The 16,954-nt window shown below is 59.0% G+C and overlaps 1 protein-coding gene across 1 annotated transcript; it reads left to right on the top strand.

Moving 5' to 3' along the window:
* The first annotated feature begins 1,624 nt into the window (after positions 1-1,624).
* Positions 1,625-14,395, top strand: CCDC92B (coiled-coil domain containing 92B). Its single transcript, XM_034068892.1, has 4 exons — positions 1,625-1,669; positions 5,647-5,800; positions 7,880-7,927; positions 10,354-14,395. Exons 1-4 carry the CDS (start codon positions 1,625-1,627, stop codon positions 10,959-10,961), a joined length of 855 nt encoding a protein of 284 aa, XP_033924783.1. The 3' UTR covers positions 10,962-14,395.
* Positions 14,396-16,954: the final 2,559 nt, after the last annotated feature.

The raw sequence follows: 16,954 nt of genomic DNA, 5'->3' as shown, positions 1-16,954 counted from the left end.
CCCATCTGTAAATCACTGCTGCTCAGGTTAGCACACGAGTCAGGAGAAGACACTGTAGGACATTAAATACAGCCCCCCAAACATCACAAGGTGCGCCAAGAGGGACAGACACATCATGGCAAGCATTTACTTAATGGTTAAGGATGGGTGAGAAGTTCTAATGAAACAGCACTTATCTGAGTGATAAAGTCTGCACTCTCCTCCTTCACGCATGAATCCTTCACCTCTCAACAACCTGGGGACCACACAGGGGTCAGTGTGATGGGATGAGTATTAGGAAGCACTGAAGCTCTCATTGTGCTTGTTGAGCTTTCAGCAGAGATGTCTAAATAATTCATTGCAAATCAGAAGCTTGCGTGTGCATGTGCAGGCCATCACACCTCATGGTCACCTCTTCTGATCTAATGAGTTTTCTTTTAGCATGACCTAAACTTACACTCTGTGGAAGAGCCCTAAGTCCAAGCCCAGCCCTGCTCTGCTATCAGCACCACTTGGTGCCAGGCGAGGAGCTGTTACAGCTCAGGGATGTGATGAACCCACCATACTGCACCCACTGTATGCTCCTGTCTGCCTGCCCTCGCAGGGACGAGGCAGGGCTCTTCCTCACCATGCACCCTCGGTCACTTTGTGCAGCACAGGTGCACAGTCAGAGATTTGAACCATCTGAGGGAAGAAAAGGATGTGGGATGACAAAATGATTCCACAATCCCCTATGGGCTGCCCTAAAGCGCATCCACATGCTGCTTGTGCACTGAAAGCTGATACACACAGAACAGCAGCAGAACCCAGCTGAGCATCATTCCAGGAACACTGCGCTCCCTGGAGCAGTTTTGGTTTAAGGGAAGGGGAATCATCAGACTGTCAGCTGACAGGGAGGATGCTACCATCTCCCTGTGCCTGTACGGCCGTGAGCATGGAACAGGCCGCTGCATCTGCGCTTCCCCGCTGTGCAAGAGGTGCAATGAATTGAGTCATCTGTGGAAGCAGAGCCCCAGCTGCTCTGGGTACCGCAGACAAAGGGCACAGGGGACCAGTGACCACATGAGCACCTTCCCCCAACCCCCCGAGTGTAGCTCCTGGGGAGCTCTGCTCGTCCCGCCGGTTCCCTCACCGTGCCCCGGTTGAACCGCATTCCCCCGAGCCGCGGTACCCGCCGGGAAGCCCTGGATCCCCAGGCCGGGTCCCGCTCTGCTCCGGGCCGGGCAGGAGGCGGCTGCGGAGGCCGCTTCAGCACCGCGGACAGCGGAGGGGACCCGCGGAGCCCCGATCCGGCGGTGCGGGGGGGAACCGGGAGAGCACCGGAGGGGATGAGCGGGGATAGGGACACTCGGAGGGGGATGAGCGGGGGGGGATGAACCGGGAGGGATGAACCGGGGGGGATGAGCCAGGGACAGGGACACTCGGAGGGGGATGAACCGGGGGGGATGAACGGGCCCCTGCTCCCCGGCCCCCGCCGCGCTCCGCAGGCGCCGGTCCCCGCCCGCCCGCGCCTCGCCCCGGCGGAGCTCCCCAGTTCCGGTCACGTTGCCGCCTGTTTACGGGCGGCGGGGCCGGGCCGGGCGAGGCGGGGCCGGCGCAGGCAGCGCGGGCAGCGCGGAGCCCTCCGCGGCCCCGGCCCCGCCGCATGACGCTCAGCGGGCACCCCCCGGGGCCCCTCCGCTCCCCACAGGTAAGGGCCCCGGGCGGGGCGCGGCGGGGCCGGGGGGGGGGAACGCGGGCAGGGCCGGCGGGGAGCGCCCCGGCCCCTCCCGTGCCCCCCGGGGCTGTCGGCAGAGGGGCCCCGCCGGGCATCGGGAGGAGCCGCTCCGAGATCCCCCTCGGGATCGGCCGCGTCGGGGGGGATGGATCCGGAGCTGCCGGGCCCGGTCCCGCTCCTGACGCAGAGCTGAGCCCGTTGCTCATCCCCCGGAGCCGCGGCACCCGCAGCCGGATGAGAAGCTCCAGCGTTGGCCGCTGGCACGCAGCTGTGCTCAGAGAACTGTGAGCAAACACAGGCATTTATGATCACCATTTGCACTGATTTTATCTTGAAATAGATACTGGTAGATAATGAATAGCAGAGAGAGCTCCGAGTGTAATTCCGCCTCTGCCGAGATCGGGGAAGGTTTCCCTCTGACTTTCCCAAGGCCAGGATTTCACCTCTAGTTTCTATTCCTGGCATTGCCACTACCTCTGTGACCTTCTGCGAGTTTCTTAGCTTCCTGCTGCCTTATTCCTCTTCCCTTTAAAGGCGCACTTGCTCCGTGGCGTTGTTGCAAAGTTTATGTTCGTGTTCTCTGAGATCATAAATTCTAAGCAGTATGGATTTCTAATGGGTATCAGTGTTTATCCCTGTGCATGTTTTAATGCGATGGAGAGGGGGTTGCTGGCAACCATAGCAGGATAAATTATTGACATGTTCCTCTGACTCCCAGTTAATTTGCTATTTATGGGGGAAAGTGAGTACATGGGTGAGGGCTGGATCCTGGCGTGACGATGTTTGTGCCAGGTTTTGTGTACAGGCTGCACCTGCCTTTCAAATGCATCATCAGGAACTGAGGGGTTTTAATCTGGATAAAAGTTGTGGGATTCTGATGGGCATTAAACAACAGGCTTTGGTCTTTGGTATAGTTTTGCCCTGGAAGCAAATACTCACGCAATCTGTCTGTGCAAGGGCAGTCGGCTCTTTGCAGACTTGTAGCTGAATCGGTGATTGTAGCTGTTTCAGGAGGCTGCTCCGGTCCTTTTAGTTCATGAAACACGAGTTCTCATAAACAGTCACTGTGCTTTGGCTCTTGTGTCTGGCACAAGCTGAAGGTTCCCGTCTTACTTCAACACATAGAAATAGGGTCATCAGCACTTGCTGGGTGCCTTGAAGCCCTCGACATGGGGAGCTTTGGCATGATGAGCTGGGAGACGCAGTGGCCCTGTAAAGCTTTAAGTCAGTCAGCAGCTAATCCCTATTAACTCCCAACACCTCCCGAGTGGTTGTGCTGTGTGAAATGACCACGGGCACGCACCAGACTAAAGGCTCAAACTGCTGCTGCAATCTCCAGTTGACTTGGGAAGCACTGGAGGAAAGAGATCAGAAGAGTTTGGATCTGAAACCCCTTGGGATAAGGGGTGGACACTGCCTCTGCTGCTGCCTCTGGCAGTGTTAGAGACCCTCAAACAGCAGCAGATGCTGGTGAAGCCTCAGGACCAAATTACAGCTCCATTAACAGCTCTCGGCTCTTGCATCATGACCTGTGTGTGGCACAGAGCGGTCTAATGGCCACGGTGTGGAACAGTTCGTTCCTCCCTTCACCTGTGGGCTGCGGGTGGTAAAGCAGCAGCAGCCTCTGGTCACTGTATGTGGCCCCCAAGCTCCTGATGGAAGGGGGCCCCAAGAGCCCCAAGACAGATCTGGAACTCCCCATTGCTCCTTTCCACGTGTCCGGCGCTGTCCCCTTTTGCTTTGGAAGGCAGCTCCTGCCTTCCCTCCATGTCCTGCTGCCTGCGGGAGCTTCCCTGCAGGCAAAGCGAGGTGCTCTCCCCTGCCATGACAGCTCCAACGTTCCTCCTGCTGCAAGCTGAGACCTGTTTCCTGAGGGAAGCAGTGGAAGCCACAGGACAGGCAAAGCTGCTCTGAACCCTCTAAGGATTTCCTGTAGCAATTTGGGAAACAGACTCCCCCTCTCCCCACACACAGGTAAATTATGCAGGCTTTTCATCTTCTAAAGCAGACAGCAAACACATCCCGATCCCAGATGTTTTTTCCTCTGACTTCCTTTACAGGTTGATATTTATCAACTTTTTTTTCCAAGAAAAACATGTTCATTGGTTAAAAAGGTAATTTCCTACTTAAAGGCAAGAGGCAAAGTTCAATGGAAAATTTGCAGCCATTTCTACTAAAGCCATTTCCACCAGGCAGAACAAAGTGCTTGAAAATAGCACTATGTGTCCCTGGGGCTTCGTCCAACCTACTTTCTTGTGCTTCCCAAGACGAGGTGCCACAGCTCCCATCATGAAGCTGCTCCAGAGCCCAGCACATGGCTCTTCCACAGCCCCACAGGGTGACAGAGGGTGTGTGCTGTAGCATGATTTGTGCTCCCAGCCTGTGGCAGGCTCTGGGTAACTTCCATCGCTTCCAACACCCCCTCACACCTTAGCAAACCCCCATCATTGCCATGTCTCTTGTCTGTTAATTACAATTCCTTGTCAGGAAGGGCTGGGGGACTTAAAGGCTTCAGAACCATCAGCTTGGCATTCAGAAGGAAATGAATGATTGGGAAGTTAAGTCTAGAGCTGGATTCTTCCCTCCCAGTTCAATTCTAAAGAGCCCAGCACGGAAGGGCTGCAGATCCCTGCCCAGAGCACCCAAGCACATTCCCCCAGGCAGGGCTCTCCAGGCTGGGTCAGGGCTGTTTTCACTTCCATGACGTTGTTCCACAGGGAAGCTTTAAGCCAGTATAAATCTTACCTCCTGCAACAATAGCCTTGGTTGAGAAGCAGGACCTTTGTATCTGCTGCTTTTGGGTATCACACCAGCCTTTCCCATGCTTACCCATCATGTTCATGGAGTGAATGTGTGGAATGTTTCATTCCTGAGCAGTAGAACCATCCCAGAGCTGAAAATGTCTTGGTTTGCCTCCAGAAATAAGCAGGAAGATGAAGACCTGGGTTTAAGGTTAGCACAGGTCGGAGAGGCTTTGGCAAGAACGCAGGGTGCTGCCAAGATCCCTTTCTGTGGAATGGATTTTAAGTGCAGCTTGATCCGATTTGGTGGCAGGAGCTGCCTCCGAGTGCAGTGTACAGCTGTGCTGCGGGAGCACTCCTGAGTTCTGAAATTCCTATGGAAAGGAAACTGAAATCAGGTGTGTGTGAAGGAGAGGATGAAGCAGCTTCCCAGGCACAGGACACGCTGCCCTCAGGCTTCCTGCCACATGGAATTCTTTAGCTTAGAAAAGTCCTTTAAGATCCGCAGGTCCAACCATTAACCCGGCGCTGCCAGGTTCTCTGTTTGCTGTCGTTTCTCCTCCCCCTGGGCTGGCTGCGGGCAGTGAGGATGGGTTCCACATCCACACAGGATGGTGTTTCCCAGGATTAAGGGTCCTTTCGGGGTTTATTTTTCCCTCCCTGGTGCAGCGGCTCAGGTAGGCAGCTCCTGTAGCCATCAACACGTGGTGATGGAGCCCAGCCCCGGCAACACAGGAAAACAGCAAAACTGCTGCCAGTGCTCCGGTCAGAGCGAGCATTCTGTGCTTCCCATGTGTAGGTCTGTCTCTGCAGCTACTGCTGTGTAATATATGACTTGCCAAGTGAGAGCCATCACCTCCAGTGCAGCTCCCAGCTGGGGACTGTGGGGAGCAGCCCTGTCCCACTGCAATCCTGCTCACTGAAGGAGCATTGCCTAAGGCCAAAGTCAACACAGAAAGGAGCCATTCCGATGGCAGGGTCCATGCAGCAGCATCTCCTTGCACAGCCCCTGAGCCCCTGCCCGGGTACAGGCAGGATGGAGCTGGGAAAGGCTGGGGGGCATTCCGAGGGGATCTGCTGGGCAGAGCTGCCTCTCCCTCAGTCACATCCCTATGGAAAGGGTAGAGCAGCATCACCCTGGCAAGGGCTCTGGGGACGGGGCTCACAACCTGCATGCTGCTGATCACGAGCCACCTCCGCTCCCCACAGGCCTGGACAGCGAATCTGGTTGCGATGGAGACCGTGTCCCTGGAGCACCAGATCCAGAGCGTGCACCGGCACATCGCCTTCCTGAAGAAGGAGCAGATGGAGCTGCTCCATGCCCTGCACCTGGAGATCCTCCGCTTGCAGAAGCACTGCTCAGGTGAGCGCTGGGGTGCTCGTGGCGTGTGGGAGCTGCATGCCCATGGAGCACGTTGGGTGGGGAAGCATCGAGGGCTGGTTGGCACCGGATGAGCACCATGCCCCTGGGAAGCATGGCCACACGCCTGCTGAGTGGCTCAGAGACCCCCGCAGATGGGGGGTGCACAGCAGCCAGCCCCCAGCACGGCCCCACTGCAGCAGTGCCACCTCCTCCCCTCCCAGCCTCCAGCTCACCATTGAAACTCATCCCAACTCGTGCCGTCGCCCACATCAATAATTCAGCCGTAGCTAATTGCTCCTTGTCTTCCAGCCTCTCACCCTCCCTGATTCCTGGGAAATGAAGGAGTATCTGCAGTGATACAATTGTCTGGTTTTCCCCATCCTTTCCAAGCTTTTGCTGTTCTGTTTCACTGTCTTACTGGCTTCATCTGTGGTCTCTCCAGATAGGGGAAACAGCAGAGGTTTCGTACCTGTGTCAGGGTAGGGGGTTCTGAGTCCCCAGGGGCAGAACTGAGCCTGTACATGGTGGGCTGTCAGTGATCTCTTCCTGTTGCGACCAGATGGCAGCAGTGTCTGAGCAGACAGGGCTGGCACCCTGCTCTGAGGTGTGTGGCTCTGCAAGGCCTTTCCTCCTGGGGCGATGGGGCAAAGCCCTGCTCAGTTTCAAGGTGAGCTTTGAATGATGGTACCCGTGGGGCTGTTTGCAGGGGCAGGCCTGGTGGGGAAGCCAGCACTCCCCATGCTGCACCCTGCACTCACGTTCCAGGCCTCACACACCTGCACCATCCCCTGGAAGTGCCCCCCCCCCCCTGCAGAGCTGTGCCCCAGCTTCCAGTGCCCCATCCCGAGGAGCTCCAGGAGGCTCCCAGCAGCCCCATGGCTCCAGTGCAGAAGCCAGGACCCGGTTGCGCACTCGGCCGGCAGAGCCACGTCTGCTTTGGGAACGGGCAACTCCTTTAGTTGTGATTTGAAATGTATCCAAGACTCCAAACCTATTATTGTAGCTTCAGAAGAGCACCAGAGGCCCATTGATTTCCAATGGGCAGTCAGGAGTGCTGAAAGCTTTCCAGAAACTGCATTACGTGCTGGGTTCCTTCTGCTTCCCGCTCCAGGTTTGTTTTCCGCGGCAGACGGGCAGAGCAGCCTGAGCCAAGCGCTCCGTTTCAGAAGGGTGGCAGCAATGAGGATTACACTCAACATGGAAGCAGATTAAAAGAAAAATGTAGGGCAAAGATTAACCGTTTGAGCTCATTTTCAGGGCAAAAAGCCTCAAAACAAGTGAATGCTGCTGCTGCCCCCTCCTCCTCCCCTGGGAGTGGCTGGTGCTTGTGTGGGCTGGGACAGTTAATTCATAGGGTTGTCTGTAACAGGGTGCAGGGTGAAGTGAGCTCCAGAAAGCCCTGAGCTCCCTTTTGAGCTGGTTGCGTAGCCTGGGGCTAGGCTGGGAGCAGGCAGGGGCTGCAGGGCTGCGATGGGCTCATCCTGCAGGACGCTGCTGGGTGCAGTGTGGACACGGGGCAGCTCTGCCTGCAGCTGCCTGCACCTGAACCCCAGACCCTGCCAGTCCCAGTGGCCAGCCCAGGGGGGATGTGGAAGCTGCACGGTGCCTGTGGAGCAGGCACATGGTGTGGGACGAGGCATCCCACCTGCGTCACGTGCAGAGGCAGGGATCAGCCTGGAAGCAGTAAACTATGGAATGCTTCGGGTGGCAGCAGCTCACACTTTGGTCTATTTTCAGCCGGCTGCTCTGCTCTTTGTCCTGATTTAAAGCACCAAAAATGGCTCAGCAACTCTTAGTAAAGGTAAAGGCATTGCTGGAGTAACGTGGGGCAGGACCTGCGCACGCTGCTGTGGCCACGTCGCAGCGGCTGGTGCCAGATCCCAGATCCCAGGGCTGCTTCATCCATATAGATTGCTGGAATCGCCTGTTACTGGCTCAGGCTGTGGCTGGTGCTCTGGGACGGCCACGCTCACGCCAAGGGCTGGGCAGAGGCAGTGCCGCCACCGCGGTGACCGTGGGGAGCACATGGGATGGGTGGGAGGGATGCTCCCTCTCAGCCCGGTCTGGTTTCTCTTCCAGAGCTCACTCATGACCTGGAAATGAAAGAGCTGGAAGCCCGTCAGCAAGGTAAGAGCACTGCAGGGACAAGATAAGGGGAGCAGCGGGGCCACCAAAGAGCCTGCCGGTGGAGGGGCCCCCAGGCTGCCCGGGGGGGGGGACATGGACCTTGTCTGTAGGGAACAGAGGGGCTGAGGGCAGGGATGGGATGTCAGTGTGTGCATTCACAGCCTGTTGGCAGCCCCCTCAAAGCCCTGGGAGCCACCTGTGCGGTTCTACCTGTGAAAGCCAGCATCCCTAAAGCCCTGACACAGACCTGGGGTGGGACTGCAAGCCTGCAAACCCTCCATCCGCAGGGAAACACCAACAAGGACATTACCAGCCCCACCTCCAGCTCCGCTCAGAGCTGACGATCCAGGTGCTGCTTCAGGAGTCCTGGTTCATGAAACAGCCCCTTTTGTCCACAAAATAATCTTTCACGTTCCCAAATAAGGGTGAGAAATGTCTCAGGAAATGCCTGCAAGCCCCAGGCACCATCCCCGGCCCGGGACCAGCCACAGAGAGCTGCCCAAAGGCATTTCACAACGGGCTGTCCCATCAGGTGTCCTGGGGCAGCCCTGAGCTGGGACCCGCAGATGGCAAAGGGTGCTCTGTGTGCAGCTCTGCTCCTCTTCCTCCTGCATCCCAGGGATGAAGGTGACCTGGGGCAGTGCTGTGCTGGCTGCAGGGGGTTTGGTGCTCCCAGCCCTGGGATGTGCAGCAGGCACAGACCATGATGTGCAAGTCTCCCCCACAGGTCTCTGCTTATCCTTCAGCCTTTTAACAGCTTACAAAGAGTAAGGTCAGATTTGCCACATTTATGGGGCAGCCACCTAGTTTAAGATGCTATCAAATGATTGCTCTTCAAGTGCCACTCATGTAATAATTACTGCGTGCAACTGCCTCCCTTAAGTTCTCATTATAAAGCATTTTTCCTCTGCAGAAGACATTTAGGAGCTGAAGCTATAAAGCAGTTGCAAATCACATCGTAAAAAGCAGAGATTACTGCAGACAATGGGAGCAGGCCCGGGCAGGTGTGGGGAGCAAGGCGGGTGCCAGCCTCACTCCTCTTCCTCACCACACCAAGGGCTGGGTGCATCAGCTCACAGCCAGGGCTGCCAGGGCTGTCTGTGCCCCCATGCCCCTGTGTGTGACATGAACTGCTGTGGGTGCAGTGTTTCCCTCCATCCCACACCCCTCCAGCCTTGCAGGGGCTTTAGGCAGAAAGGATTAGGGAAAATGCAAAGCTCTGGTATTCAAATTCCTTTACAGGTGTTTGTGCAGTCTCTCTTGATGCCACCATGGCTGGTGGGATGGAGGAAGGAAGGAAGGAAGGAAGGGATGCATGGAGACCTGATAGCAGCCTTCAAATATCTGAAGGAGATCTATAAGGATACTGGAGAGGGTTTAAACTTAAACAGTTCAGGTTAGATCTAAGGCAGAAGCTCTTCCCTGTGAGGGTGCTGAGGCGCTGGCACAGGGTGCCCAGAGAAGCTGTGGCTGCCCCATCCCTGGCAGTGTTCAAGGCCAGGTTGGACACAGGGGCTTACAGCACCCTGCTCTAGTGGAAGGGGTCTCTGCCCATGGCAGGGGTTGGAACTGGAGGAGTTTTAAGGTCCTTTCCAACCCAACCCATTCCATGAGTCTGTGTCAGGCCGGAGCAGCTCAGGGTGTGCAGGAGCAACGTGCAGAGCCCCACATGAAGTCACACTCTGTTGGGTGCCAGTGCCGTGACTCAGAAGGGCCGGGGCAGGGAGGGAGCCTGTGACCCACCGAGGTGTGGGAAGGGCAGGGAGGGCAATGGGAGCCGTGGGGAAGATGCTGCTTGACACAGCACCTCTGCTGTAGCAAATCCTGCCTGAGCCCTGTTGCTGGCAGCTGGCTGCTGGCAGGGGCAGAGGTGACACAGCAGGGCAGGGGCTGGCTGCCAGCCATCCTGCACCGGGGACAGGCTCCCCTGAGTCCAGGATGCAGGTTCCCTCCCTGCCAGCACAGCCGGACTGCTCTGTAATCCTACATTAGCATCTCCATCCTCACATCAGACTGTGGATCCTGAGGGCTTGCAGTCGAGACCCCTCCTAAACTGGGCTGATGGTTTCAGTGCCAACTGTTCCTTTTCTGTCCCAGCTGTATGCTGCTCTGTGCCCAGTTACTTAGAGAAACCGCAGCGAGGCAGAGGTGGCAGTTCCACAGCAACAGCATCCTCCACAAACTGCCTTTGCATTCGTGTGTTACACATCGCGCTCTGCCGGCTCCTGCTTCTGCCTGCGGCGCCCGTGCGCATGAGGAGTGTGGGGAGTCCCAGCTCCAAAAAGCACCCGAGCAGCCTCAATGGCACTGCTGGACATGCTGGGACATGGCATGGCCGGCAGCAGCCTCCGCGTGCCCTCATGATCCAGTTGGGAGCATGGGGATCTAAGCCTGCCCTGAGCCCTGCCTGTGCCTTGTCCCCGCAGAGGTGCTGGACCGGGAGCTGGAGGAGAAGTGCCGCGCGATGGAGGCGCAGCTGCAGGAGAAGGAGAAGGACAACCTGGAGCTGCGCAAGGAGCTGCAGCACAAGGAGACGCTGGTGGCCGCGCTGCGCTCCAGCCTCCGCAACAAGGAGCGCCGGTTCCTGGAGCAGCTGAAGCGGCGGAGCCACCGCGTCACCATCCTCGACACGGAGCTTCAGAAGCAGACGGAGGCGGCCGCGTACCTCTCGCTGCAGCTCCACGCCACGGCGCAGCGGCTGCCGGCGCCCCGCGGCCCGCAGCAGGCTCCCGACAGCGGCCCGGCCGACGGCAGGCCCCGGCGCCGCGGCCACAGGGCTCAGCCCCGGCGCCCGCCCGCTGACGGTGCCCGGCCCAGGGACCCCGCGCCCGAGGAGCACGACGCGATGCCCGACCCGGCGCTCTTCCTGTACACGGCGCGGCCGCAGCGCCCGCAGCCCCCCGCGGCCCCCCGCACACAGCGGCCGCCCCGGCCCCCCGCGCAGGAGCCCGTGGCCAGGGCCAGGTCGGGCAAGGGGGATCCCGGCAAGAGGCAGGGGCCCGGACCCCGCGGCTCCCCCGGCACCAAGGAGTAGAGGCCGAGCGGCCGGCATGGCCTGAGCCCTGCGGCACCGGGGGGGGCACCGGCCAGCGCTGCGTCCCCTCGAGGGGAAGGGGCGGCGGAAGGCGGGTGCCCTGCTCGCACCTCCTGATGCAGGCAGCCAGGAGGATCCCCCTTGCACAAAGGGTCTGAGCGCTGCGGGACAGTGGGCAACAGGCACGGGGGCTGCAGAGGGGACACGGCTGGGTCCTTGTCCAGAGCTCCAAGGAAGGAAGGAAGGAAAGGTGGCATTCGGCAACGAGAAGAGCTTCCTGCTGCTGCCCCTCGGAGCAGATGCCAGGTGTGTTTCCCCGGGCCAGGGTGCCAGGAGATGGATGTGCAGCAGCAAGCAAGGGGCACAGGGTTTGGCACAATGGGATGAGCTCATTCACTGGGGCTGGGCTGGAGAGGATCCCAGATGACAAAGCAAAGTGCTCTGGGCTGCAGGCAGCTGAGTGGAGTTGGTTCTGTGGCTGCAGGAGGGATCTCATCTGCAGGGCACAGTGCAACTGTGCCGGCCTGGTCCTGCTCCTTCGCTCCCTGCACAGCAGTTTGTTTGCCTCTGCATTTACACGCAGGACTTGGACAGGTGGCTGGAGGTGACCCATGAGCACCAGTCCTGTCAGATGCCCGCATGGCTCCTAACCCACCGCAGCCTCACTCCATGTGCTGCAGCTCATGTCACCTGCACCAGGCTGGTCTCCTCTCTGCACCAGCATCTCGGTCCCCAGTCACCTCCACAGCCAGGTGTGGGTTTGTCACCTCCAGTCCTCCCCACGGCCTCCCTGCACTGCGGCCGTGCAGCCTCGCCTGGTCTGCAACACAAACCATCATCGTTACACCTCCATCCCCCGGGTGTTGTGGTAGAGCAGGGAGAGCAGAGCAGGGCTCTGGTGGCAGGGCAGGGTGAAGGGCTCTCTGCTCCAGCACCATTGGGACCTGCACTGCTCCAAGGGGCAGGTTCTACCCTGATGTGTAGCTGCAGCCCTGGCTCCAGTCCCTGCCTGCAGCCTGCTCCCTGCCCCACTGCCTCCATGGCTGGTGCGGCCGCGATGGGAACCCCATTTCCTTCCAGTTCAGTATGAGACCTCTCCAGAAACAAGGCCCTAGCAGACAGCGGGGCTCGGCCTGCCCCAGCTCCCCGCAGCGTGCCCGTGCAGTCAGAGGTGTCTATTTTTGTAGTTCAATATTTATATACTATATTAAAATGCTTTTACGAGATTCTCAGCAGCAGCCCCTAGGCCAGCCCTTTGGCACAAACCAGCCCCATAGCGTACAAGCTGCATGAGCAGGACAGGAAGTAGCAGCTTTTGTAGCTATTTATTTGCCTGTGATGTGAATAGCCAAGCTTTGGAAGGCAAGACCCCTCCTGTTCCTCCTTGAGGGTTGGGACCCCCATTCCCCAGTCTGAGCTTGGGAAGAAGCCCAGCAAAGCCACGCTGGGGCAGCTCCCCACTAGCAGGGATCCAGGGAGCAGTTGCCCTGTGTGGAGCCCTGCAGGGGTTCAACTTTAGTAGGAGATTTCTGCAGCCCCTGATGCATCCCAGAGACCAGCAGAGCCCCATCAGCTCCTGCCTGCCCTCCCCTGCTGCCACCCTGGAAAGGGCTGCAAGGTGCTCCCATGCCTGCACTGTGTGCCCCAGCTGCCCTCCCGAGGCAGGAGGGGAGCCAGGGCACAGTGGGGTGCATTGGCACGAGTGTGGTACAGTTACACAAGGGAGACAAGCCCCAGCCTGGCTCCCACTGCAGAGCAGTTCAAGGCAGGCTTGGGGTGTGCTTGGGGCCCAGCCATCACCCACCCATCAGAGGCAGAGCGGGGTGGCGAGGGGCAGCCTGTGCCCCACTGCACCGGGGCAGCATTGCGGCCACCCGGTCCCCGTGGTGTGATGCAGGGGAGGTGATGCTTTGGCTTTGGAAATCTCCGTTTCTCTCAGGTTCAGAGAGGCTCTGCTGAGGATTTGTCTCTGTTCTCCTTTAACATGAAAGAGGGTCACGCTGTGCTGCTCGGCTGTTCCGCTGGCTGTGGTGTGCACAGCTGCCTTCCCCTCTCCTCCCTAGACAATCCCAATGGAGAATGATGCATTTTTCTTGGTAAGATCATGGTGTTCATGACTGACCTGAGCATTGAAAAGGGGAGGGAGACATTGATCCTTCTGTGTAAATACCTGCCTAGCAATCAGCAGTTTTAGTGCCTAGTATGGAAATGAAGCAACCCTGTCCGAGCTGCAGGATCCCTCCCTCCTCACCACTAATCAGCAGCTTGCTCAAGGAGTGATCTCATTTCCAGTCCCCCCATTGCTCCCCTCCTCCCGGTGCTCCCCGGTGCTGGCGGGCGGCTGGGCAGGCCCCGAGCCCCACGGCCCTTGGATGTGCAGGAAGAGCTGCCTACGGTGAGGGGGAGGTCCCAAAGGGATGGAGAGGGAGCACCCCAGTTCCCCCTCCATGCCAATGTAATGTACTTGGAAATGAGCTGTCGGGGTGATCCCTGCGCTTTTCCCTGGAGCGGGAAGGATCAGCTCCTGTGTGCTGTACCTGCTTCAGTCACTGCTGCTTTTCTGGGGGGAAGCTTTAGAGATGCTATATATACACTTATATATATATATATATACACACACACTTGTTTTGAAGGAAAACCACTGTGTGATTGTAATAGAAACGCTGTTGAGATAATTTATTTTAATCTTTGTATTTATATAAAATGATCAAGGATGGAAGAGCAAGAGGACAGTGTTCTGTTTGTCACTGAGGGAGCTGCTGTCAGCCACAGCCCGGAGCAGTGGGAGCCCAGGCAGTGCCTGCGCTCCCCTCCCTGGGCTGGGGGTCCTGCAGACCCCGCAGCTCTGCTTCAGCCCTTAGCCTGGAGGGTGTAGCGAGGTCTGTAGGTACAGTCACTCCGTTCAGACCCCCCGGGGGTCCAGAGGGTGCACAGACCAACGAGAGTAACCGCTGACCCCACGTGCTCTTTGTGGAACAAGCAAAGCTTATGTAAAGCTGAATGGTTGGACTGGAAATGGATCATAGCAATAATGCTCGGTTGTTAAACAATGTCTTGTGTGTACACCCGCGTGTGCTGGGAGCTTTCTGCGCACAGACCAAGAGCCGGCACCGCTCCGCACCCCCTTGGCTCTGCAGCGCTCATGGATTTGATGTGTTGGCTTTGCTAAGCTCTCTTTTCCCCATTCGTGTTCTTCCTAAAGCCCTCTGAGGAAGCGATGTCTCAAACTGTGCGGGGTGAGCGGTGGTGGGGAGGAGCTGCACCCGCGCTGCTCACTGCGCTGTGCCATTGCCGGAGCCAGCGGTGCCCGGGGGCAGAGCCGGTGGCTTGGAGCGTGTTCCCCACACTCCAGTTCCCCCTCTTGACCCTGTTGATTAAAAGCCATATTTTCTGAATGTGTTTCCTGGGGACAGTCTGAGCGCTCCCGCAGCATCCTCCCCATCCCACTGCGAGGGTGCCTGAGCAGTGCAGCCGCTCCCCACAGCCCCTCTGGAGCTGCCCCACACTGCACAAGAGCTGCCCACAGCGGGGCCGGGTCCTGCAGCCTCGGGGCTGAGGCAGAGCCCTGTAACCCCCACTGCAGCAGAGCTGGGTGCAGGGTGATGGATGTCACCGGGGCGGATGCTGTGGGGGCTCAGGCTGGTCCCTCCTGCGTGCCCGGGTGAGTTGGCAGCAGCACGGCAAGAGCTGGCATGGCTGGAGCATGAGGGGTTGCTGCGCTCTGCACACAGCATCTGCATGCATGAGTTCCTCAAAGTGAGCTTCCTGGAGGCAGCGGAGCGGCTGCCCCACAGCGCTGGCCGGGTCCCTCTTCCCACAGGAGGTAAATCAGCAGCACGCTGAGGGACTCATTTTCAGGACCTATTTTGGGGTCCTTGTGTGCAGCCTCTTGAACCAGCTCTTTCTGCCTCGGTGAAGCCATGGCATCGTCCTGCCCTTCTCGGGAACACCAGCCCTTGCTTCCCAGCAGCCGTGAGGAGGCTGCAGTGACGCCGCAGCTGCCCCAGTGCACGTCTGTTCTTGTCACCCTCTTGCACCGTGGGTGCCTGGCTGCCAAGGCCTATGGGGAATGTGATAGGAGGGGAGAGGAAGCTCCGGTACGCCCAGAGTTGCCTCATGCTGTGGATAAGATCAGCAATGCCGCTGTGCTGGGCTGGGTGAGCAGGAGGAACCCGGGGTCTGTGAGCACAGGACCCCACTAGTGGATGTGGGCTGTGGGAGCATGCACATAACAGCACCGTGCCACCACACTGCTCTGAGCTGCCCTTTGCTGCCCAGGGATGGCTCTTGCCTTTGTCTCCTGCCTGGCAGCACTGCCCAAAGGTTGGCCCTGCAGTGATGCTGCATTGCTGCATCCCAGCTCCCTGCTACAGCCGTGGGAAAGGGGGGGACATGGTGCAGGACACTCGGCACTGTCACTGCATCAGACCTCCCTCCCTCCCTCCTTCAGGCTGGAGCAGGGGAGCACCAACACACACCCCCATGGCAGCGGTGGTGCTCCTGCCTCCTGATAGATTTCACTGCACTTGCAGCTTCCAAAGGAGCTTTCCATCATTGCAGCTATAGCAGGAATGTGACGCTGGGCCATGGACACCCCGTCTGTATGTCTGTAAAGCAGACCCGCTCCCTGCAGGGGATGGGGTAAGGCCCAAGCCCCAGCTCCCCATGTCCATGTTCACTCTGGTGTTCCGGGGTCGCTGCTGTCTGGTCCTTGCTGAGGCCTCTCCAGGGAGGGCACTGCCTGTGCCAGGGCAGAGGGACCCCAGGGAGGGCTCTGGCAGGGATGGGGGGGGGCATCCCTGGGTGCAGCTCCCTGTGTCCCCCTGCAGCTGCAGCCTCTCCCTGGCTGAGGCTGTGAGCTCGGCTGAGCACAGTGAAAGCCTCGTGCTGGGGAGAGCCGATGCCGAGGGTCTGACACTGCTCTGCTTGATCCGAATGCTCGTTCTCCATCATCACCCCATTGCTCACCAGGACGATGCTGATGTCGACTTTGCTTTTTAACCAAGTGCTTTTCAAAACGCATTAATAGCCAGAAACTAGAGTATGGAGCTGTACTTTAGGAGCTGTTGTAATATGCCTTTTTCTTAATAAAGAGATTGAGGTCTGCAGAGGGTTGTCCTGTCCTGCCCCGGCGCCATGGACCATCGACATCTCTGGGCTCATTCCTGCCAAAGACTCCAGGGAGCCTCACAGTGGCCTTCGAATCCCTAAGGGGGGGCTACAGGAAGTGGGGGTAATTCATTGGGGATTGTAGTGACAGGATAGGGGGTGACAGCTTTAAAAGAGAGACTGAGCTGAGCTCTTAGGCAGAAGCTGTTCCCTGGGAGGGTGCTGAGGCGCTGGCACAGGGTGCCCAGAGAAGCTGTGGCTGCCCCATCCCTGGCAGTGCTCAAGGCCAGGTTGGACACAGGGGCTTGGAGCAGCTGCTCCAGTGGAAGGGGTCCCTGCCCTGGCAGGGGTTGGAGCTGGATGAGCTGTAGAGCCCCTTCAGCCCAAACCCTTGTAGCTCTGTTAAATGCACGTGTGGCTGGAGCCCGTGTTCACCAGCGGCGAGGGCAGCGGGTCCCGGCCCTGGGCACAGTTTGGCTCTAGAACCCCTGCCCCTGTTCCGTGCCCGCTGCCCCCCCGGGTACACCGCACCACGCGGGGCCGGAGCAGCTCCGCACCCGACCCTGTGGGCCTGGGCCCCCGGGGCAGCACCGGGCACCGCTCCCCAGCACCGAGGCCCCCGGCGCTGCCCGCCCCAGCCGCGACCTTGCGGCCTGCGGGAAGGTCGCACTCAGCCGGGCGGGAGGGGCGGCTACGGAGGCCCGTGACCTTCCCGGGGTTCCGGGGGTCTCCCTGCCCTGTGCCGGACCCCCACCGGACCGGGCCGAGCCGAACGGCGCCGAGCTGGCTGGCAGCGCGTCCCCGCAGCCCGGTCCCGGTGCGGCGCCCCGGAAGGCGGCTGCTGCAGGCCGGGCCGGGGAGCGGCGCTGCCCCTTTAAGGCGTT

This window comes from Melopsittacus undulatus, chromosome 13 (genome assembly GCF_012275295.1).
Source record: "Melopsittacus undulatus isolate bMelUnd1 chromosome 13, bMelUnd1.mat.Z, whole genome shotgun sequence".
Lineage (NCBI taxonomy): Eukaryota > Metazoa > Chordata > Aves > Psittaciformes > Psittaculidae > Melopsittacus > Melopsittacus undulatus.
Note: the sequence above shows the minus strand (reverse complement) of the source record. Positions and strands in the feature narration are given on the sequence as shown.